At 44.5% G+C, this 21,239-nt stretch overlaps 1 protein-coding gene across 4 annotated transcripts in view; it reads right to left on the bottom strand.

Moving 5' to 3' along the window:
- Positions 1-21,239, bottom strand: part of SRPK3 (SRSF protein kinase 3) — a 252,684-nt gene that overhangs the window by 177,931 nt on the left and 53,514 nt on the right. For all 4 annotated transcript variants that reach the window (XM_082262612.1, XM_082262611.1, XM_082262613.1 and 1 more), the window contains exon 3: positions 19,615-19,751. In XM_082262612.1, coding sequence (XP_082118738.1) covers positions 19,615-19,751 — 137 coding nt within the window. The remainder of the gene's footprint in view (positions 1-19,614; positions 19,752-21,239) is intronic.

Raw genomic sequence — 21,239 nt, 5'->3', positions numbered from 1 at the left:
CACTACTGAGCTAATCCCTCATACACAAAAAAGTACAGACATATACACACACATATCCACCTACAATAATGCAAATAAATACATACTGTGACAGTACTAGTGCCTGCCACTGAAGCAAAAAGGCACACAGGATTCTCAAGGCTACAGTTTGAGGGACTCTGGAATATTGTTTCTGAGTTGAGAAGACTGGCTGGTCAGTGTTTTCTGGGAATGGTGTAATCCCAGATCAGGGTCCGGAGCTTAAAGACTTCAAAGAGATTGGGTAAGAAGAAGTCTCCAATCCTGTGTCCAGGTCTTACTGGAGACCTGCAGGCTGTGTGAGCGTGTAGATGTGTTATACGCCATAGTTCAGAGCTCCCGTCAGGAGACAGTTGTGTGCTCCATCCAGGAGATAGGTGTTAGGAGAGGTGATCTACTCAAGAGACTGCTCTCTATATTGGAGGGATTCCTTACCCACAGGACTGAGAGAGTCAGGATAGCTGAGCAAGTCTAGAGGTTTAGGAAAACTGAGGTGACTAGTGCCTCGTTTCCCTGAGCGGATCGGTTCGGGTCGGTTCGGTACGGTACGCTATTTTGAGTGTTTCCATTATGAAAGTGGCCCATACAACCGAACCAAACCGCACTATTCCTGGTCCTCCTTCAGATGTAGGGCCATAGGAAATGGTATGGTATGGTTAGGGCAGAGCTACTGGCGTCACACAATACATTCCACTGATTGGCGGACAGGGAAACGTCAATGCTCACGTCAAACGAAAAGCTCAGTCCAGACTTGCAGTGGAAACGCTCACCTGAATAGGCCGGACCAATATAACCCTTCCAAACTGTACCAACCCGAACCGTTCCGCTCAGTGGAAACGAGGCATAGGTGAGCCCAGGGGACTGAGGCAGTCAGTAAGTTTTGAAGGAGTAAGAGAGCCCAGGTGCTGTTGAAAGAGAGGACCCACATTTAAAGCAGCCACGTGTTGACAACGTTGGGTAGAAAAAAGATCCTCCCCTGGGAATTAATTCTACTGGGTGCTAATGAATTCTTCATGATAGATACTCTGCAGAAGATCAATTTTGGGTTAGATGGAAGTTCTTTTTGCAGCAAGGGATCTGATGTCAATTAATGCCAGTGTTTCGAGAGGATACTTATCGCTTTATGATCTATTCTGTGTCTTGTCATGAAACTAGGAGATTTAGGTATACTTGATATTCACATTCCTCTGGGTCTCCTGGAGACAAATATCTTGTGTCAAAACTCCAGCTCTTTTAAAGCCTCATTAATTCGATCTTTTGGACAATTCTTCTGAAGCGGCAGCTGCCAAAGCCAGCAGAATATTAGCATGCATAAAGAAAGGGATGTATTCCAGAGATAAGACTATAATCCTTCCACTTTATAAAACTCTGGTCCGACCGCATCTGGAGTATTCTGTCCAGTTCTGGTCGCCAGTCCTCAGGAGGGATGTGTTGGAGCTGGAGAGAGTCCAGAGAAGGGCAACTAAAATGATTAGGGGGTTGGAGGACCTTAATTATGAAGAGCGTCTTCAATCGCTTGATTTATTCTCCCTGGAGAAGAGACGCCTGAGAGGAGACATGATAGCAATTTATAAATACCTCAATGGTGATCTCAGCATAGAAAAAAAGCTATTCAGTCGAAAGGATTGCATGAGGACTCAAGGGCATACAATGCGATTAGAGGAGAAGCGTTTTAACCTCAGGCAACGTGGGGGATTCTTTACTGTTAGGCCTACAAGATTGTGGAATTCTCTACCATAAGAGGTGGTTTCTGCGGGTAGTATGGTGGCTTTCAAAAGACTCTTAGACGTACATCTCAAGGATCAGAACATTCAGAGGTATGTGAGATGATTACGGCCACGCACACCTACACAGGTTAAACTGGATGGACTATTGTCTTCATTCAACCTCACCTACTATGTAACTATGAAGGAAGCTCCCTGACATTTATGTATGCGTTGTAAGTTTAGTTTCTTTGTATGCATATGCGCATTTATATATTGCTCATACATGTGTGTTCATGTATATGTATATACACATATTTTTACTGCATGCGGTCCACTCCTCCTTGTTTTCCCTAATCATGTCAAATTTTATCATCGCAATTATGATATTGTGATTTTGTTCATTTGGTTCATGTCACTTTGCTTATAGCACAATTGCACATACAGATAATTTTGTATCCATGTTTCTACCATTTCATATTTAGGATATTTCTCCCTTTTCCTCCTCCCATTAGTTTATATACAGATCACACTATCACAACTTCACACTTTCTCTAATCACACATTCTAAAACATTCCTGAACAATCTCTCTGTTTGTAATTTTATCTGGTTTTCTGCAGTACAATAGCAATGTCTTTTTATACACTCCCTAGCTATTTTCAGCTGTACATTCAACGTCATCTGAAATTTTAGCCTGAAATAAAGACAGGCACAGTTTTTGTTTTTATCCAGCTTAGGGATGCACCGAAATGAAAATTTTGGGCCGAAACCGAAAATGCAGGATGCCCTTGGCCGAAAACCGAAACCGAAAATTACTTTTTCCCCAAAAAAAATTTAAAATAGAAAGAACAGGGGCATACACCAAAAACAGGTAGTGACGTACACCTGTCGCTGCCACCCTGTCACAGTATATGTACTGTGATGGGTTGGCAATAGGTTAATTTAATTACCAATGGTATTTGTACTATGAAGCATGAGGGGGTTAATGTATTGTCACTGCTGGTCACTCATCTATTAGTGATCGACCAGTGGCAGGTAATTAACCTCTTTGTGCTGCATTAGTGCAACCAGTATCAGTGCAACCAGTGTTAATTAACACTGATACTGGTTGCACTAATGCAGCAAAAAAGGGTTAATTACCTGCCACTGGTCGGTCACTAATAGACGAGTGCAGTGACAATACATTAACCCCTCATGCTTCATAATACAAATACCATTGGTAAGCTGCCTCAGCCTCCCCCCCCCTCCCCCCCATCTCCCCCCACCCCCACTGCCTCAGCGTCCCCCTCCTCGGGTGTCCTGCATTCAAAAGTCCCGCCTCTGGCCGGCAGTCCCGCCTCTGGCCGGCAGCACCGCCTCTCAACGATCTGTGCATTATGAATGGACATACCAGGCGGGGGGGGGCAGGGCGAGCGGCCGCTATAGATAGAACTAATGTGATCCTTCACTGTCAGCTCAGCACGACTATGTGTGAATGAGAACAGAACTGACCTGACACCGGGCGGGGGGGCGGGGGGAGCGGCCGCTATTAGCTGTAACTATGTGAGAGCTTCACTTCCCTGTCAGCGGAGATACATGCCTGTCAGGGAAGTGAAGCTCTCACATAGTTACAGCTAATAGTGGCCGCTCCGCCCGCCCCCCCGCCCCCGGTGTCAGCTCAGTTCTGTTCTCATTCACACATAGACGTGCTGAGCTGACAGGGATAATTCACATAGTTCTATCTATAGCGGCCGCTCGCCCCGCCCCCCCCTCCGCCTGGTATGTCCATTCATAATGCACAGATCGTAGTAGGGACGTCATTAAGAGGCGGACGGCCGGCCAGAGGCGGGACTTTTAAAACCTGCCCGCCCTCCTCCTTCCCCACGGCGGCCATATTTATTTTCGGCAATGTTAATCCATTTTCGGCCGATAATTTCGGTGGCCGATAATTTCGGTGGCCGAAATTTCGGTGCATTCCTAATCCAGCTGTATTAACTTATAACATCCAAGTGAAAGATAAAACAATACCATGTCAGAAAAAACAAAAAATAATTCAAAAACAGAATCACCTAGTTGGAAAAAGGATCAACCCCTTGTGTCAGTATTTTAGTTGAAGCACCTTTTGCTTTAATTACAGCCTTTAGTCTGCTGGAATATGTATCTATTAACTTTGCACATCTAGACAATGCGATATTTGCTCATTCTTCTTTGCAGTACTGCTTAACCACTTAAGCCCCGGAGGATTTGGCTGCTAAAGGACCAGGGGTTTTTTTGCGATTTTTTACTGCGTGACTTTAACGGACAATTGCGGGGTCGTGCGACGCTGTACCTAAACGAATTTGACGTCCTTTTTTTCCCACAAACAGAGCTTTCTTTTGGTGGTATTTGATCACCTGTGCGATTTTTTGATCACGCGCTATAAACAAAAAAAGAGCGTAAATTTTGCAAAAATAACAATATTTTTCACATTTTTTTATATGAAATTCCCCCAAAAAAAAAGTAAAAATCAAAATTTTTTAACATTTTTCGGCCAATTTGTTTTATGCTACCTATGTTTGGTAAGCGTATTTTGATTGGTTTGCACAAAAGTTATCGCGTTTACTAACAAAGAGAAAGATTTTTGTCATTTTTGGTGTTTTTTTTTTTAACGCGTAATGGCGGCGATCTGCGATTTTTTTTTCGGTACTGCGACATTGCGGCGGACAGATCGGACCCTTGACTGACATTTTTGACACTTTTGGGGTTACCAGTGACATTACTGCAGCAATCAGTGCTATACATATGCACTGTTACTGCAAAAATGACACTGGCAGGGAAGGGGTTAACTTTATTGGACAGGGAGGGGTTAAGTGTGTCCTAGGGGCGTGATTCTAACTGTGTAGGGACATTCCTATTGGTGTAAAAGCAAAGATCAACCGTTCTACATAGTAGAACGGACAGATCTTCACTTTTACACAGGGAGAACTGACAGGCAGCTTGTTTACACAAGCTGCTCTGTCTTTCTCCCTTCACAGGAGCGATCGCAGTGTGACTGGCGGACATCGAGTCCGCCGGTCACACGCACTGACTTGCCTGTGAACGAGCCGTGGCGGGCGCGCGCCTCGGCGGGCGCGCGCCCGCCCGCGATAGGCTCGCAAGTCAGTGACAGGCGAGTGACGTACCGATACGTCACTCTGCCTGGCCGGGGCTGACCGCCGCAGTATATAGTCGTGCGGCGGTCGGCAACCGGTTAAAGAGTAAACCCTCCTCTGTAACTTGTACCTATAGGTAAGTCTATGATAAGGCTTACCTATAGGTACTGTAAATATCTCCTAAACATGTACCGTTTAGGAGATATTTACCTTACATGCAGCCAGTGACGTCACTGGTGCATGCGCTCTGAAGGAACGGCCGCTGGTGCCATTCCTTCAGAGACCCGTGCCGTGACTGTCAGCCGGGAGTGACGTCACCGCGGCTCCGGCCAATCAGATGGCCGGATGCCACGATCCCGGAAGACGGGCGACTAGTCATGTCGCCCGTCATACAGGTAAGCGGGCGGCACGGCGGGGGCTCGTTCTAAGGTAAGTATTTCATAATGAGCTAGTATACGATGCATACTAGCTCATTATGTGTTTCTCTTTCAGGTTGCAAAAAGAAAAAAAAAATGTTTCTGGTTTACAACCTCTTTAAGTTCAGTTAAATTTGATGGTGACCATTTGTTGACTGCAGTCTATAAGTCATTCCACAGATTTCCCCCCTAAAGTCATTCCACAGTGACTGCTTACATTAAAAAAAATGTATAGATGATGCAACAGTCATCAAAACCATCATCATACGTGCCAATCAGAAGCCATGGATGACAGCAGAGGTTCATGGTCTGCTAAAGACCAGAGATGAGGCATTCAGATCAGGGGATAAAGCAGCACTTGAAGCAGCAAGAGCCAATCTGTTTTATGGCATCAAGAAGGCAAAACAACAATAAGCTCAAAAAATCAATAAACATTTTAGCAATAGCAAACAGCCCCCGTAGCAAGCCATCAAATTCCAGACCATCACTGATTACAACCCCTGCCACAGGGCAGTGATAATGACATTTCTCTTCTGAATGCACTCAACCACTTTCATGCACGGTTCCAGATGCAAAGCCAAACACCTGCACAAAAACTACCCACATCTCGAATGACCAGGTGTTCTGCTTTTCGCAAACCAACGTAAGGGAGACCCTGTCCATGATCAACCTATGGAAAGCTGCTGGCCCAGATGATATACCTGGATGTGTATTGAGAGACTGTGCTGCACAGCTGATAGATGTCCTTACAGATATCTTTAATACATTGCTGAGCCAGGCAGTTGTCCCTACCTGTCTTAAATCCACCACCATTATCCCAGTGACAAAGACACCTATGTCTTGTCTGAATGACTATCGTCCCATAGCACTAACCCCAATAATGATGAAGTGCTTTGAGAGGTTAGTCATGCATCACATGAAGTCCAGTCTTCCATACACACTGGACCCATACCAGTTTGCATATCGTCCAAATTGTTCCACGGACGATGCAGTAGCCTCTACTCTCCATCTGGCCCTTACCTACTTAGAACAGAAAGATTCTTACGTTAGAATGCTGTTCATTGACTTCATTTCAGCATTTAACACAATATTTCCTCAGCAACTTATTACTAAATTGAACTCCCCGGGCCTCGACCTGCCCCTCTGTAATTGGATTCTGGACTTTTTAACCGGAAGACCTCAGTCACTATTGTGTCAGCCGCAGCATCTCGAGTGCTACCATACTGATCATGGGTGCCCCATAGGGCTGTGTGCTTTTCCCATTGCTGACCCACGACTGTACTGCCAAGTTCAGCTCAAACCACATCATCAAGTTTGGGGATGACATAACTGTGGTGGTGAAGAAACATTCTACAGAGAGGAAGTTCCACAACTGGGTAAATGGTGTAGTACAAACAACCTGTCCCTCAATGTAAGTAAAACAAAGGAGGTTGTGATGGAATTAAGGGGAAACTCTGAAGATCACCATCGACAGTTCAACTGTGGAGAGAGTCAGCGGCACTAAATTTCTGGGAGTGTTCATCTCAGAGGATCTCACTTGGACTACCAACGTCAAGTCACTCACCAAGAAGGCACAACAGCGTCTACTCTTTCTTCGCAGCCTCCCTCCATCTATCCTTACTGCATTCTATAAGGAAACCATTGAGAGCGTGCTGACCAGCTGCAATATTGTTTGGTATGGAAACGACAGTTTTGCTGAACGCACGATCTTGCAGCGGTTAGTGAAGACAGCTGAAAAAATCATTGGTTCCCCTCTTCCCTCCATCCTGGACATTTTCCATACACGATGCTCCAGCAAACTACTAGTATCGTGAGGGATCCCACCCATCCCTCCCAAAGTCTCTTTCAGCTCTTGCAATCAGGTAGAAGGTACCAGGGTATTAAAACCCGGTCTGTCAGACTGTTCAACAGTTTTTTCCCCCCAGGCTGTATCCCCCTTAAAACTTTTTCTTTTTTTTTTTTACAAAAACATATGCACTAAGGCACTTCTACAAACACTTGCTGCTACAAAGACTCAATAAGAAATATGTAGTGCTTTTATATATTTTTTTTAAGTTCTCTGTTGTGTTCTATTTTCGTATATTTTTATGTTTAATCAGTGTGTAGTACCATGATTCTGCGAGACACGACATTTCTTTCCATTGCAGTGGCGGCTGGTGCCCAAAATTTTTTTTGGGGGGGGGGGGGGGGGGGGTGGCGCAAAAAGAAAAATGTAATAGGTATCGCTTTGCGGCAAAAAACGCGGTAAAAAAATTGCGTGACTTTGAGGTCATGGTACAGGCATGGCACAGGTGATGGTATAGGCATGGCACAGGTGATGGTATAGGCATGGCACAGGTGATGGTACAGGCATGGCACAGGTGATGGTATAGGCATGGCACAGGTGATGGTATAGGCATGGCACAGGTGATGGTACAGGCATGGCACGGGTGATGGTATAGGCATGGCACAGGTGATGGTACAGGCATGGCACAGGTGATGGTATAGGCATGGCACAGGTGATGGTATAGGCATGGCACAGGTGATGGTACAGGCATGGCACAGGTGATGGTATAGGCATGGAACAGGTGATGGTATAGGCATGGCACAGGTGATGGTACAGGCATGGCACAGGTGATGGTATAGGTATGGCACAGGTAATGGTACAGGCATGGCACAGGTGATGGTACAGGCATGGCACAGGTGATGGTATAGGCATGGCACAGGTGATGGCACAGGTGATGGCATAGGCATGGCACAGGCATGGCACAGGTGATGGTATAGGCATGGCACAGGTGATGGTACAGGCATGGCACAGGTGATGGTATAGGCATGGCAAAGGTGATGGTATAGGCATGGCACAGGTGATGGTACAGGCATGGCACAGGTGACGGTATAGACATGGCACAGGTGATGGCATAGGCATGGCACAGGTGATGGTATAGGCATGGCACAGGTGACGGTATAGACATGGCACAGGCGATGGTATAGGCATGGCACAGGTGATGGTACAGGCATGGCACAGGTGATGGTATAGGCATGGCACAGGTGATGGTACAGGCATGGCACAGGTGATGGTATAGGCATGGCACAGGTGATGGTACAGGCATGGCACAGGTGATGGTATAGGCATGGCACAGGTGATGGTACAGGCATGGCACAGGCATGGCACAGGTGATGGTAAAGGCATGGCACAGGCATGGCACAGGTGAAGGTATAGGCATGGCACAGGTGATGGTACAGGCATGGCACAGGTGATGGTACAGGCATGGCACATGTGATGGTATAGGCATGGCACAGGTGATGGTGCAGGCATGGCACAGGTGATGGTACAGGCATGGCACAGGCATGGCACAGGTGATGGTATAGGCATGGCACAGGTGATGGTATAGGCATGGCACAGGTGATGGTACAGGCATGGCACAGGTGATGATATAGGCATGGCACAGGTGATGGCACAGGTGATGGCATAGGCATGGCACAGGTGATGGTATAGGCATGGCACAGGTGATGGCACAGGCATGGCACAGGTGATGGTATAGGCATGGCACAGGTGATGGTACAGGCATGGCACAGGTGATGGTACAGGCATGGCACAGGTGATGGTATAGACATGGCACAGGTGATGGTACAGGCATGGCACAGGTGATGGCACAGGTGATAGTGTAGGCATGGCACAGGTGATGGTATAGGCATGGCACAGGTGATGGCATAGGCATGGCACAGGTGATGGCACAGGCATGGCACAGGTCGGCTTCAATCACTTACCTTCTGATGGCGGCGGGATGGCGGGATTCCGGGAACCGTCCACGGCGCTGCTCGTCTCGTCCTCTTCAGTCTTCTGTCTTCCGATCGGTCTGGGCGGCGGGAAGCGGTGACGGTGCGCACGCACCGACACCGCCCCCATTGCGACATCAGCGATCGGATGTCCTGGATGATGATTGGTCCAGGCTGGAGACTGGACCAATCACAGCCAGGATATCACGAAGGTGGGGTGGGGGTGGCCAAGCGATCTTTCCTGCGCCCAGGTTACGTCCCCAGAAGGCAGCCAATAGGCGCCTCTTCTGGGTCGTAAACCCCCCCCCCCCCTTTAGCCACCACATAGGTCGGCAAACTGATTTTTTTTTTCCATAACTTTATTGTTCTTTTTGTCTTTTTTTTTTTTTTTCCTTTTTTTTTAGGGGGGCGGCGCCCTGGCGCCCCCTATGCACGGGCCGCCACTGTTCCATTGTATGTCTTCACGTGTAGTGGAATGACAATAAAGTTTGACTTGACTTGACTTGATTTTCAGTGGCGTTTAAGTCTGGGCTCTGACTAGGCCATGCATGGACATTCACCTTTTTCTCCTTCAACCACTGTGTGGTCATTTTTGCTGTGTGCTTTGGGTCATTGTTATGTTTGAAGGTAAACCTTCTTCCCATTGACAACTTTCTTGCAGAGGGCAGCAGATTTTCCTCAAGAATTTGACAGTATTTTCCCCAATCCATTTTTCCTTTTATTCTGATAGGTATTCCAGTCCCAGCTGGGGAGAAATATCCCCATAACAGGACATGCTGGTGTTATATCTTTCACTTGAATGTTATAAGTTGCACTGAGTAAATACAGCTAGATAAAACAAAAATTGTGCCTGTCTTCATTTGAGGCTGCAAAGCAAGAAAGTGTAATTATTTTAAAGGGGGGTGATTATTTTCTATACCCACTGACCCACTGTGCATATATATATATATATATATATATATATATATATATACTGTATATATACAAGCCCGATTCCAAAAAAGTTGGGACACTGTACAAATTGTGAATAAAAACAGAATGCAATGATGTGGAAGTTTCAAATTTCAATATTTTATTCAGAATACAACATAGATGACATAAATGTTTAACCACTTAAGCCCCGGAAGATTTTACCCCCTTCCTGACCAGGGGGTATTTTGCGATTCGGCACTGCGTGACTTTAACGGACAATTGCGCGGTCGTGCGACGCTGTACCTAAACAAATTTGGCGTCCTTTTTTTCCCACAAACAGAGCTTTCTTTTGGTGGTATTTGATCACCTGTGCGATTTTTTGATCACGCGCTATAAACAAAAAAAGAGCGTAAATTTTGCAAAAATAGCAATATTTTTCACATTTTTTTATATGAAATTCCCCCCCAAAAAAATGTAAAAATCAAAATTTTTTAACATTTTCGGCCAATTTGTTTTATGCTACCTATGTTTGGTAAAAAAAATCGCAAAAAGCGTATTTTGATTGGTTTGCGCAAAAGTTATCGCGTTTACTAACAAAAGGAAAGATTTTTGTCATTTTTGTTGTTTTTTTTTTTAACGCGTAATGGCGGCGATCTGCAATTTTTTTGCGGTACTGCGACATTGCGGCAGACAGATCGGACCCTTGACTGACATTTTTGACACTTTTGGGGTTACCAGTGACATTTCTACAGTAATCAGTGCTATATATATGCACTGTTACTATAAAAATACACTGGCAGTGAAGGGGTTAACTTTTTTTGAAAGGGAGGGGCTATGTGTGTCCCTAGGGGCGTGCTTTCTACTGTGATTGGCTGTGGCTTCAGATGTATGAAGAGTGATCAACGGTTCTACATAGTAGAACCGTATGATCATCCTTCATACACAGGGGAGAATGACAGGCAGCTTGTTTACACAAGCCGCCTGACTTTCTCCCTCTCCCCCGCCGATCACAGAGTGACACACGCGCGGGGGGGTCCGTGACCACGCGGGAGCGGGAGCTCGCTCCCTAGACCCTCACAAGCTAGTGACGTAGCCCTACGTCACTTTGCCTGTGAGGGGCTGACTGCTGACGTAGATCGTGTTAGGCAGTCGGCAAGTGGTTAAACTGAGAAAATGTTTATTTTAAGGGAAAAAGAAGTTGATTTTAAATTTCATGACATCAACACATCTCAAAAAAGTTGGGACAAGGCCATGTTTACCACTGTGTGGCCTCCCCTCTTCTTTTTATAACAGTCTGCAAATGTCTGGGGACTGAGGAGACAAGTTGCTCAAGTTTATTAATAGGATTGTTGTCCCATTCTTGTCTAATACAAGCTTCTAGTTGTTCGGGTCTTAGGTCTTCTTTGTTGCATCTTCCTCTTTATGATGCGCCAAATGTTTTCTATGGGTGAAAGATCTGGACTGCAGGCTGGCCATTTCAGTACCCGGATCCTTCTTCTACGCAGCCATGATGTTGTAATTGATGAGGTATGTGGTCTGGCATTGTCATGTTGGAAAATGCAAGGTCTTCCCTGAAAGAGACGACGTCTGGATGGGAGCATATGTTGTTCTAGAATTTGGATATACCTTTCAGCATTGATGGTGCCTTTCCAGATGTGTAAGCTGCCCATGCCACACGCACTCATGCAACCCCATACCATCAGAGATGCAGGCTTCTGAACTGAGCGCTGATAACTTGGGTTGTCCTTGTCCTCTTTAGTCCGGATGACATGGCGTCCCAGTTTTCCAAAAAGAACTTCAAATTTTGATTAGTCTGACCACAGAACAGTTTTCCACTTTGCCACAGTCCATTTTAAATGAGCCTTGGCCCAGAGAAAACGCCTGCGCTTCTGAATCATGTTTAGATATGGCTTCTTTTTTGGCCTATAGAGTTTTAGCCGGATAGAACGGTGGATTGTGTTCACTGACAATGTTTTCTGAAAGTATTCCTGAGCCCATGTTGTGATTTCCATTACAGTAGCATTCCTGTATGTGATGCAGTGCCGTCTAAGGGCCCGAAGATCACGGGCATCCAGTATGGTTTTCCGGCCTTGACCCTTACGCACAGAGATTGTTCCAGATTCTCTGAATCTTTGGATGATATTATGCACTGTAGATGATGATAACTTCAAACTCTTTGCAATTTTTCTCTGAGAAACTCCTTTCTGATATTGCTCCACTATTTTTTGCCGCAGCATTGGGGGAATTGGTGATCCTCTGCCCATCTTGACTTCTGAGGGACACTGCCACTCTGAGAGGCTCTTTTTATACCCAATCATGTTGCCAATTGACCGAATAAGTTGTAAATTGGTCCTCCAGCTGTTCCTTATATGTACATTTAACTTTTCCGGCCTCTTATTGATACCTGTCCCAACTTTTTTTGGAATGTGTAGCTCTCATGAAATCCAAAATGAGCCAATATTTGGCATGACATTTCAAAATGTCTCACTTTCACCATTTGATATGTTATCTATATTATATTGTGAATAAAATATAAGTTTATGAGATTTGTAAATTAGTCCATTCCTTTTTTACTCACAATTTGTACAGTGTCCTAACCTTTTTGGAATTGGGTTATATACATATTCATACTATATTACTAAAGTATTGGAACGCCTGCCTTTACACGCATATTATCTTTAATGGCCTTCCAGTCTTAGTAAGTAGGGTTCATAGTTGAGTTGGCCCACCCTTTGCAGCTATAACAGCTTCAACTCTTCTGGTTAGGCACTGATATGGATAAGAAAGCCTGCCTCGCACTCTCCACTCTAATTCATCTTAAAGGTGATCCATCAGGTTGAGGTCAGGACTCTGTGGAGGCCAGCCACGTTCCTCCACCCCAAACTCACTCATCCATGTCTTTATGGACCTTGTTTGTGCATATGTTACCCATTACTTTCTGTAATTGTTAGACGTATGATTTACCAGTAGAGATGGGCTTCGAGTTTGAGTCGAACGTATGTTCGACACGAACATCGGGTGTTCCTGTGTTCACAGAACACACGAACATAAAGGGCGCTTCAATTCGCCCGCTGATGAGCGCCCCATAATGCATTACACATTATATAAGGCTGCTGCTGACACGGCAGCCGTGTACAGTGTGTTAGGGCGAGATAGGAGTGAGATTAGGCAGGTAGTGGATTGTGTGAGCTATATAGTAATTTATTAGCCAGTGGAGTATAGATACATCAACCAGTGCAGTATAGATACATCAGCGGTGCAGTATTTTTGAGCCCGTGCAGTATATATCAGCCTGTGCAGCATATATCAGCCCGTGCAGTATATATCATCAGTGGAGTAAATATCAGACAGTGTAGTATATATCAGCCCATGTAGTATATATCAGCCCGTGCAGTATACATTAGACAGTGTAGTATATATCAGCAGTACAGTATATATCAGCAGTGTAGTATATATCAGCCAGTGCAGTATATATCAGCCCGTGCAGTATATGTCAGCCCATGCAGTAAATATCAGACAGTGCAGTATATACTGTATCGGCCTGTGCAGGATATATCAGTCTGTGCAGTATATATCGGCCAGTGCAGTATAGATATATCAACCAAAGCAGTATAGATATATCAGCAGGATTTATCAGCCCGTGCAGGATATATCAAACTGTGCAGTATTGATATATCAGCAGTGCAGTATATATCAGCCCGTGCAGTATATATCAGCCAGTGCAGTATAGAAATAAAAAAAAAAATATATATATATATATATATATAATAAAACAGTTTATAGTGCACCAAGCACAAAAGTATTGCCCCCAAGCACCATATTCCCTTCCCACACTCTATACTAAAAAGTTATAAAAATCCCCCCAAAAAATAAAACGCAATAATAAAAATAAAATTATAGTGGCCCAAGCACAAAAGTATTGCATCCAAGCATCATATTTCTGTAGCACCCTACAAGGTAGGTGCTAGGTTAAAGCATAATGGGCCTTGGCTGCCTAACAGCAGGGCCATGATTTTCAGCTGGGCTGTCATGTCTCCCAGGTGTGACTTTCTCCCTTGAGAAAGTCACGAGGTGTGTGACGCAACGTGTCGGGAGGAGGCGGGTGACGTCCTTCCGTGTCTACGGCCGTGACCGGAAGTCCTACATTCACACATATCCCACGATTTGCAGTGGAATCTTTTTCCTTACTGACATGTAAGTTGCTACTTTTGTATTTTACTAAATGATTTGATATACTGCGCAATGAGCCCCCTCTTATTTATCTATGTAATGGAATATTCGGGAAAAATCTGAGTGAATACTCATGGGGCTAATCTACAACACTTCTGCTGTACAAGCAGGTCCGAACAGGAGACCAGGAGATCTATCCCTGTGAGTGCCTGAAATTGAGAGTTGTCAGGAGACATACTCTGTCCACTACGATTGTTTATACTTTGGCTAAGGGGAGCGGCCATTTCTTATTAGTATCGGGATCCACTGTGAAATTGTACCGCACTGACGATCACCTTGAAGCTGAGTGTACTTGGGGTCACTCATACCACGCTCACGGAATTGTTACCTTTGGCATTTTTGCACTATTTTTGAAATGGACTGTTTTTAAACACAGCACTTATATATGTTCATATCACTTTTTGATCACGCCTTAATAACTACTTAGTTTTATTCATAATCACCTTTGCACTTTATTATTGCAGATTTGCACTTGTTTCTTGCACATTATATTCATCACCATTTTTTATATATATCACAGATATATTTATTGTCTATATTATGAATTTTATTAATATTTCTGATGTTTAATTTATTTATGTATTAGTACACAACTTGGTCAATTTTTCTTATCTAATACTGTGCTTCATTATTTTGCCTAGAGATATATTTAACCACTGGGATCCCCTTTTTAGTTATCCTCCCCTTAAGTGGGACATCCATCATTATCATTAGATGTATGAATATAGCGCCGATTCATCTTGACTTCCATGCCAAGTTCATGAGTACTGTGAATTGCCCCTGAGGGTCTAGCTGAAGTATAGAGGGGACCACTCCGGTGAAGGTCCCAGGGATCCAGGAGCCAGCTATTGTTAAAGGGGGTGCCTACTGAAGAGGACCCTGAAGTGTTATAGGGGGTGCCTAGTGAAGAGGACCCTGAAGTGTAGAGGGGGTGCCAGCGGTTGGGCCCTGAAGAGTGAAGTTTACAGTGTGAAGTGTACAGTGTTAAGAGTTGCAGCAGCACAAGCAGTTTCAAGGAGCTACCTCAGTCGGTGAAGGGCTGGAGGAAGCTGTTCACCGGACTTTTGAGCTAAACAGAGTGTCAGGAGTCAAATGTCTTACAGTCCTGGATCTTCTGAGTTAATCTGAAGTTTCAGCACAGTTCAGCGGAACGGAGTCTTCAGGCACCAGGGAAAGTTGTCCGGCATTCAGCTGGCGACAAGACAAGGCATTTTTCTGTACAGTGTCCCAGTTGAACCTAGTTGAGCCAGAGGAGTATCCCACACATTCCCTTCTCCCATCCCTATTACAAAATAAACAAAACAAACCAAAGATGCCGGAATGGTCTTTGTCTCAGTTCTCACACTTGGGTTTTCAACTTAAATGTGTTGGAAGTGATACTGGTAACGATGGCAGAACCATGTCAGGCCCAATGCCTGAAAATATTGCTACATTTCCATCCCACGTTCTATAATAAACAGTTATAAACTGTTAAACAGTTATAAACGCTCACAGGCCTCTAAAAAAGGCAAGCAGCCTCTGTGTCCACAGTGAAAAGTGGCGGTCACGGACATGGTGCATCCTCTGCAGGCGGGGCACACTTGTCCTTTTTTCCGGTGCTGGCAGTGTTATTGAACCACAACATTCAGAAGAGTTGGTGGAGTGGATAACTAAGCCGTCCACATCCTCCTCGTCCTCTGTCACCCAGGCTCATACTAGTTTGCCTTCCACCGCACCTGCCAAAGCGGCCCGTTCCACAGGCTCCTTGTCCACAGCTACTGTAGCCTCACCATCATGCACTGAGGAGTCACCAGAATTATTTGATCATAGTGTCAGTTACATGGTGCTGGAGGCTGAGCCACAATTTGAATGCTCCGATGTTGGTTCCCAGGTTGAGGAAGGGAATAACGTGAGCCTAGAAAGAGGGGGTGACAATGACAGACAAGAAACTAGCAGCCATGTTTCCACAGCTGCAGCATACTGCCGAGTTGGCTCCAGTGATGAGGAGGGAGGGGATGATGAGGTCACTGGCTGTACTTGGGTATCTGAGAGAATAGAGGAGGAAAGTGAGGAGGAGGTAGCACAACTCCAACAAGGCAGGATATACTCCAGGGGCCCCCTTAAGGGCAGCCACCCCATTGCATCACAGCACAGAGCTCCACAGGGGCAGGGTGCTGCTAACTCCCCGCTGACTTCCAAAAGTTCATTGGTGTGGGCTTTTTTCAACACATGTGCAGTAGATCGCAGCGTTGCTGTTTGCAATCTCTGTCTGAAGCAGATCAAGCGTGGCCAGAACACCAGCTGCTTGGGCACCACATGATTGACAAGATATATAAAGACCTGCCATGCAGTCGGTTGGTGTCAAGGACGTAGCCGCCGCTTTGCGGTTAGAGAGCGATGCGGGCGGGTGCGCGTCTGCGGGTGCGCGCATGCGTGCCGGTGTGGAGCGTGTGCGTCGTGACGCACAGCGCGCCAGCCCGGCCCCTATATAAAGCTCACTCCCGGCTCCATCCAGCGCTGGATTATCGTCAGCTCCCCGTTACCTGTGACCTGTGTACCCGTCTTGCTTTCCTGTTGTGACCCGGCTTACCTTTGGACCCGTCTGATCTCTCTCCAGTATTGACCTCGGCTTGCCTGACTACCCTTGCTCTTGCTTCCTTCCTGCCTGATCACCTGTGTAACTTAAACGGACTTGCTTCTGCTTAAATTTGTCAGAAAACAGGGTTTTAGAAAGAATCTCTAATCAGAATCAGTAAACACTAGGGTAAACAAGTACACTGAGGTAAAAAGTAAACCAACACTCTACAGGGATTGTCATTACTCAAAAGCTTATGGCCTCTGTGGTCAGAGTCAGCAGTAAAAATACATTGCCTGGCCCAAATAAAAAAGGTCACACACTCTAATATTTTGTTGGCTTTGATTGCAAAACACATTTGCTGTGGCACTGTTTCGATAAGCTTCTTCAATGTCAGAAGAATGTTATTTCCGTCCAGTGTTGCATTCATTTTTCACAAAGATCATTTATTGATGATGGGAGAGTCGGACCACTGCGCAAGGCCTTCTTCAGCACATCCCAAATATTCTCAATGGTGGCCTCTGTGGTGGCCAATCCATGAGTGCAAATGATGTCTCATGCTCCCTAAACCACTCTTTCACAATTATTTAAGCCCGGTGAATCCTGGCATTGTCATCTTGGAATATGCCGTGCCATCAGGGAAGAAAAAATCCATTGATGGAATAATATGGTCATTCAGTATTTTCAGGTAGGCAGCTGACCTCATTCTTTGGGCACATGCAGTAACTAGCCAATATGAAAAGCAATCCAAATGAAAGCAATAATTCACGACCTCCATTTATGTTTAAAAGTATATATAAACTCTCTCTCTTGTAAAACAACCCATTCAATTTAAAATAGAAATGAAAGGTACAACATTTGTGGATACATATAGAAAATTATGAATACTTTGTTTTTTCCTTTTTTTTTTTTTTATAAGTGATCACATTCCCTCTGTTCTAATTTGCATAATGAGCTGGGGGAGAAGAAACAAAAGGACACTGATCATCCCAGTGAATGACTGTGCAGAAGGGGGTATGTCAGCATAAGCCTGATCATTGAATTTGCACCAAGCACAGCCAGACAACTGACCATGCTGTGTTTTCCTGCCTAGTGCTGTCTGTTTTTGATAGGAAAGCAGAGGGACTGGCAGGATCACCTGGTATTTCATAAAAAGGAAGCAATACAAATAGAGAACAGGATACTTTTTCATATAAGTACATGGTACAACAAGCACATATCAGGAATATGAAATGTTGGCTTTTGCATATTCTTTAACTCTAAACTAATGAGCTGTAAAGCATCACATATTGATTCGTTTTTTTCCATTTCGCAGGTGAATGCAATTTTGAGGCTTGACATATTCGATATCTATTTACTTGACAATAACTCTTTTATTTATACAACGATTGTGAATGAAATTGTGTCTGAATGCACTAAAATGAATGAAAATATGGATTTGATAAACAGTTTTGCAAATATCATGCAACTTGAAAAATTACAACTACCATCTTTTTATTCTAAAGAACCAGTAAATATAGGTGTTTGAGCTGCCGTTTACCCCCCCCCCCCCCCGACCAGGATACGGATGTATACATGCCGCAACAAAAATTTTACCCCATATAATTTAGTCAATTGAATGGGGCTGCACTGCAACCTTGAGTCAAACGTTGGTTTTCCTAGTTTGGTTGCCAAAAAAAAAAACGGAAAATTGATATCAAATACTTACCGTAATTTTCCTTTCCTGATGGACTCCATGGCAGCATACGTTCGGGTAGGCTCCGCCTCCTCTCCTACCTCATAGGACCCCACTCCCATAAATCTTTGCTCCCTTTCAGCATCAGTGTTCTGTAACTAGCCTACTCAGGAATTGGGAGGGGACTCCTGCTGCCATGGAGTCCATCAGGAAAGGAAAATTACGGTAAGTATTTGATATCAATTTTCCGTTTTCCTGACAGACTCCATGGCAGCATACGTTCGGGAAATAACTCGCTATACACTCCCGGGTGGGAAGATGCTGAATAAAGAAAACTTTAATTGGCACTGTCAACTGACAAAACTTGAACGCCAAAGTTAACTGAAGATAAAGCAGCAGGTTCAACACAGTAATGTGTAAGGAAGGTATTCACAGATGACCAAGCGGCTGCTTTGCAGATCACATCAGGCGCGACGTGTTTAGAAACTGCCCAGGATGTAGCAATGCTTCTGGTAGAATGAGCCGTAATCGCCTCTGGAGGAGCCAAGCCTTTTGCTCTATATGCCCATTGTATAGCCTGGACAATCCATGCAGCCACCGCTCTAGAAGAAGCACGTGTACCTTTCTTATTCCCATACCAAAAAACGAAAGATAAGCATAACAATGAGGAAAAAGAAATGGTCCCATATAAGGGCTTACCACCCTCCGATAGCATAACCGAGTCCAGGAGACGCAACACCGGCTTGTGCCTTCAGGCAATAAAGGGCCACCCGCAGCAGCAGGGCTCTCTCGGCCAAACCACATAGCTCCAGCTAAGGGTCTCTTCCATTGCCCCCTCCATACCCCGCTAAGAGCCAGGGCTTATCGGAGACTCCAAAACTCAGTCTGCCACCGATATACAGGACCAGATAGTAGGAACATCAGACATATGTATGAGGAGGACGAAAAAAGAACACTGATGCTGAAAGGGAGCAAAGATTTATGGGAGTGGGGTCCTATGAGGTAGGAGAGGAGGCGGAGCCTACCCGAACGTATGCTGCCATGGAGTCTGTCAGGAAACAGGTATTTAGGCGGCAGCAGTATTGCCTCCTAAATGCCTGGCAGCCATTCTGTAGAGCTCTTTGAAAAATGATATAGCATGGTTTGCTTTTTAAATGAGCGGCAAGGGCTGCTATAGGTATGTCCTCTCACTTTTTTAATAGAAATGTAGGCAAAAAGTACAATTTAAAAAACTCTCACCTCTGCAGTAATCACCAGGATCTTCCTGCTCCTCATTGTCAGAGCCAAGTGGCCCTGAAGGGGGAAACACTGGTGTAGGGGGTGTAGGAGGGGGTTCTGGGGAAATAGGCACATCCTGTAAGTTTGGATCCAGGAAGCTATGAAAGAAAAAGAGCACATGATTTAAAATTACAAGACAGAACATTTAAAAAGGAAAGTTGAAAGTACTGTAAGGTTTTTTCTACTTTAAGCAGAGTTGTATAGAGTACTCATAACCCATACTTGAGTAAAAGTACAAGTGCTCGATCAAAAAGTGACTTGAGTAGAAGTGGAAGTGCTCAATCAAAACGTGACTTGAGTAGAAGTACTAAAGTATTCAACATTTTTTGTACTTAAGTATTGCAAGTAGTTTTTTTTAAAAATGTTGCTACTCAAGTACTGAAAGTAAAAGTAAAAGTACTGTGTTATGTAGTTATTAAAGAAAGAAGTCAAAAGTTTGTTAAAGTTATTAAAGAAAGAAGTCAAAAGTTTATTAAAGTTAAAGTTATTAAAGAAAGAAGTCAAAAGTACAAATTACATTATGCACATTTTTTTGAGCTTCATGAAACCTGCCATCTACTGTTCTGGCAGTGGTAATTTTTTATAATAGTAACGAATAACTATGCAGCACAAAAAAAAAATATCGGAGTAGAAGTATTGAAATCATTGAAAAAATGTAGTGAAGTAAAAGTGGAAGTAGGAGAAAAAAATTCTACTCTAGGAAAGTACAGATACCGCCTTTCGGTACTTAAGTACAGTAGTGAAGTAGTTCTACTTAGTTACTATACATCTATGACTTTAAGTGGAACAGTCAAAACTTTAACCGCTTGCCGACTGCGCACAGTATATTTACTGCGGCAGTCAGCCCCGGCCAGGCAGAGTGACGTAGATCTACGTCACTAGCCTGTCACCGGGTTTTGAGCCAAGAGCGGGCAAGCGCGCGTCCGCTGAGGCGCGCGCCTGCCTCGGCTCGTTCACAGAGGAGTCCGGGCGTGTGACCGGCGGACCCGATGTCCGCCGGTCACACTACGATCGTCGGTAGAGCGGGAGAAAGGCGGGCGGCTTATGTAAACAAGCCGCCTGTCATTCTCCCCTGTGTAAAAATGGAGATCAGACGGTTCAACTATGTAGAACCGTTGATCTCTGTTTTTACAATAGGAGACATGTCCCATCACAGTTAGAAACACACCCCTAGGACACACTTAACCCCTCCCTCTCCAATACAGTTAACCCCTTCCCTGCCAGTGTCATTTTTACAGTAACAGTGCATATGTATAGCACTGATTACTGCAGTAATGTCACTGGTACCCCCAAAAGTGTCAATGTCAGATAAGGGTCCGATCTGTCCGCCGCAATGTCGCAGTACCGCAAAAAAAATCGCAGATCGCCGCCATTACTCGTTAAAAAAAAAAAAAAAACACCAAAAATGACAAAAATCTTTCCCTTTGTTAGTAAACGCGAAAACTTTTGCGCAAACCAATCAAAATACGCATTTTGCTATTTTCTTTACCAAACATATGTAGCATAAAACAAATTGGCTGAAAATGTTAAAAAATTTTGATTTTTACATTTTTTTTGGGGGGAATTTCATATAAAAAAAAGTGAAA

This window comes from Pelophylax lessonae, assembly GCF_965119305.1.
Source record: "Pelophylax lessonae genome assembly, chromosome: 7".
Classification (NCBI taxonomy): Eukaryota; Metazoa; Chordata; class Amphibia; order Anura; family Ranidae; genus Pelophylax; species Pelophylax lessonae.
This window is presented reverse-complemented; position numbering and strand designations above follow the sequence as displayed.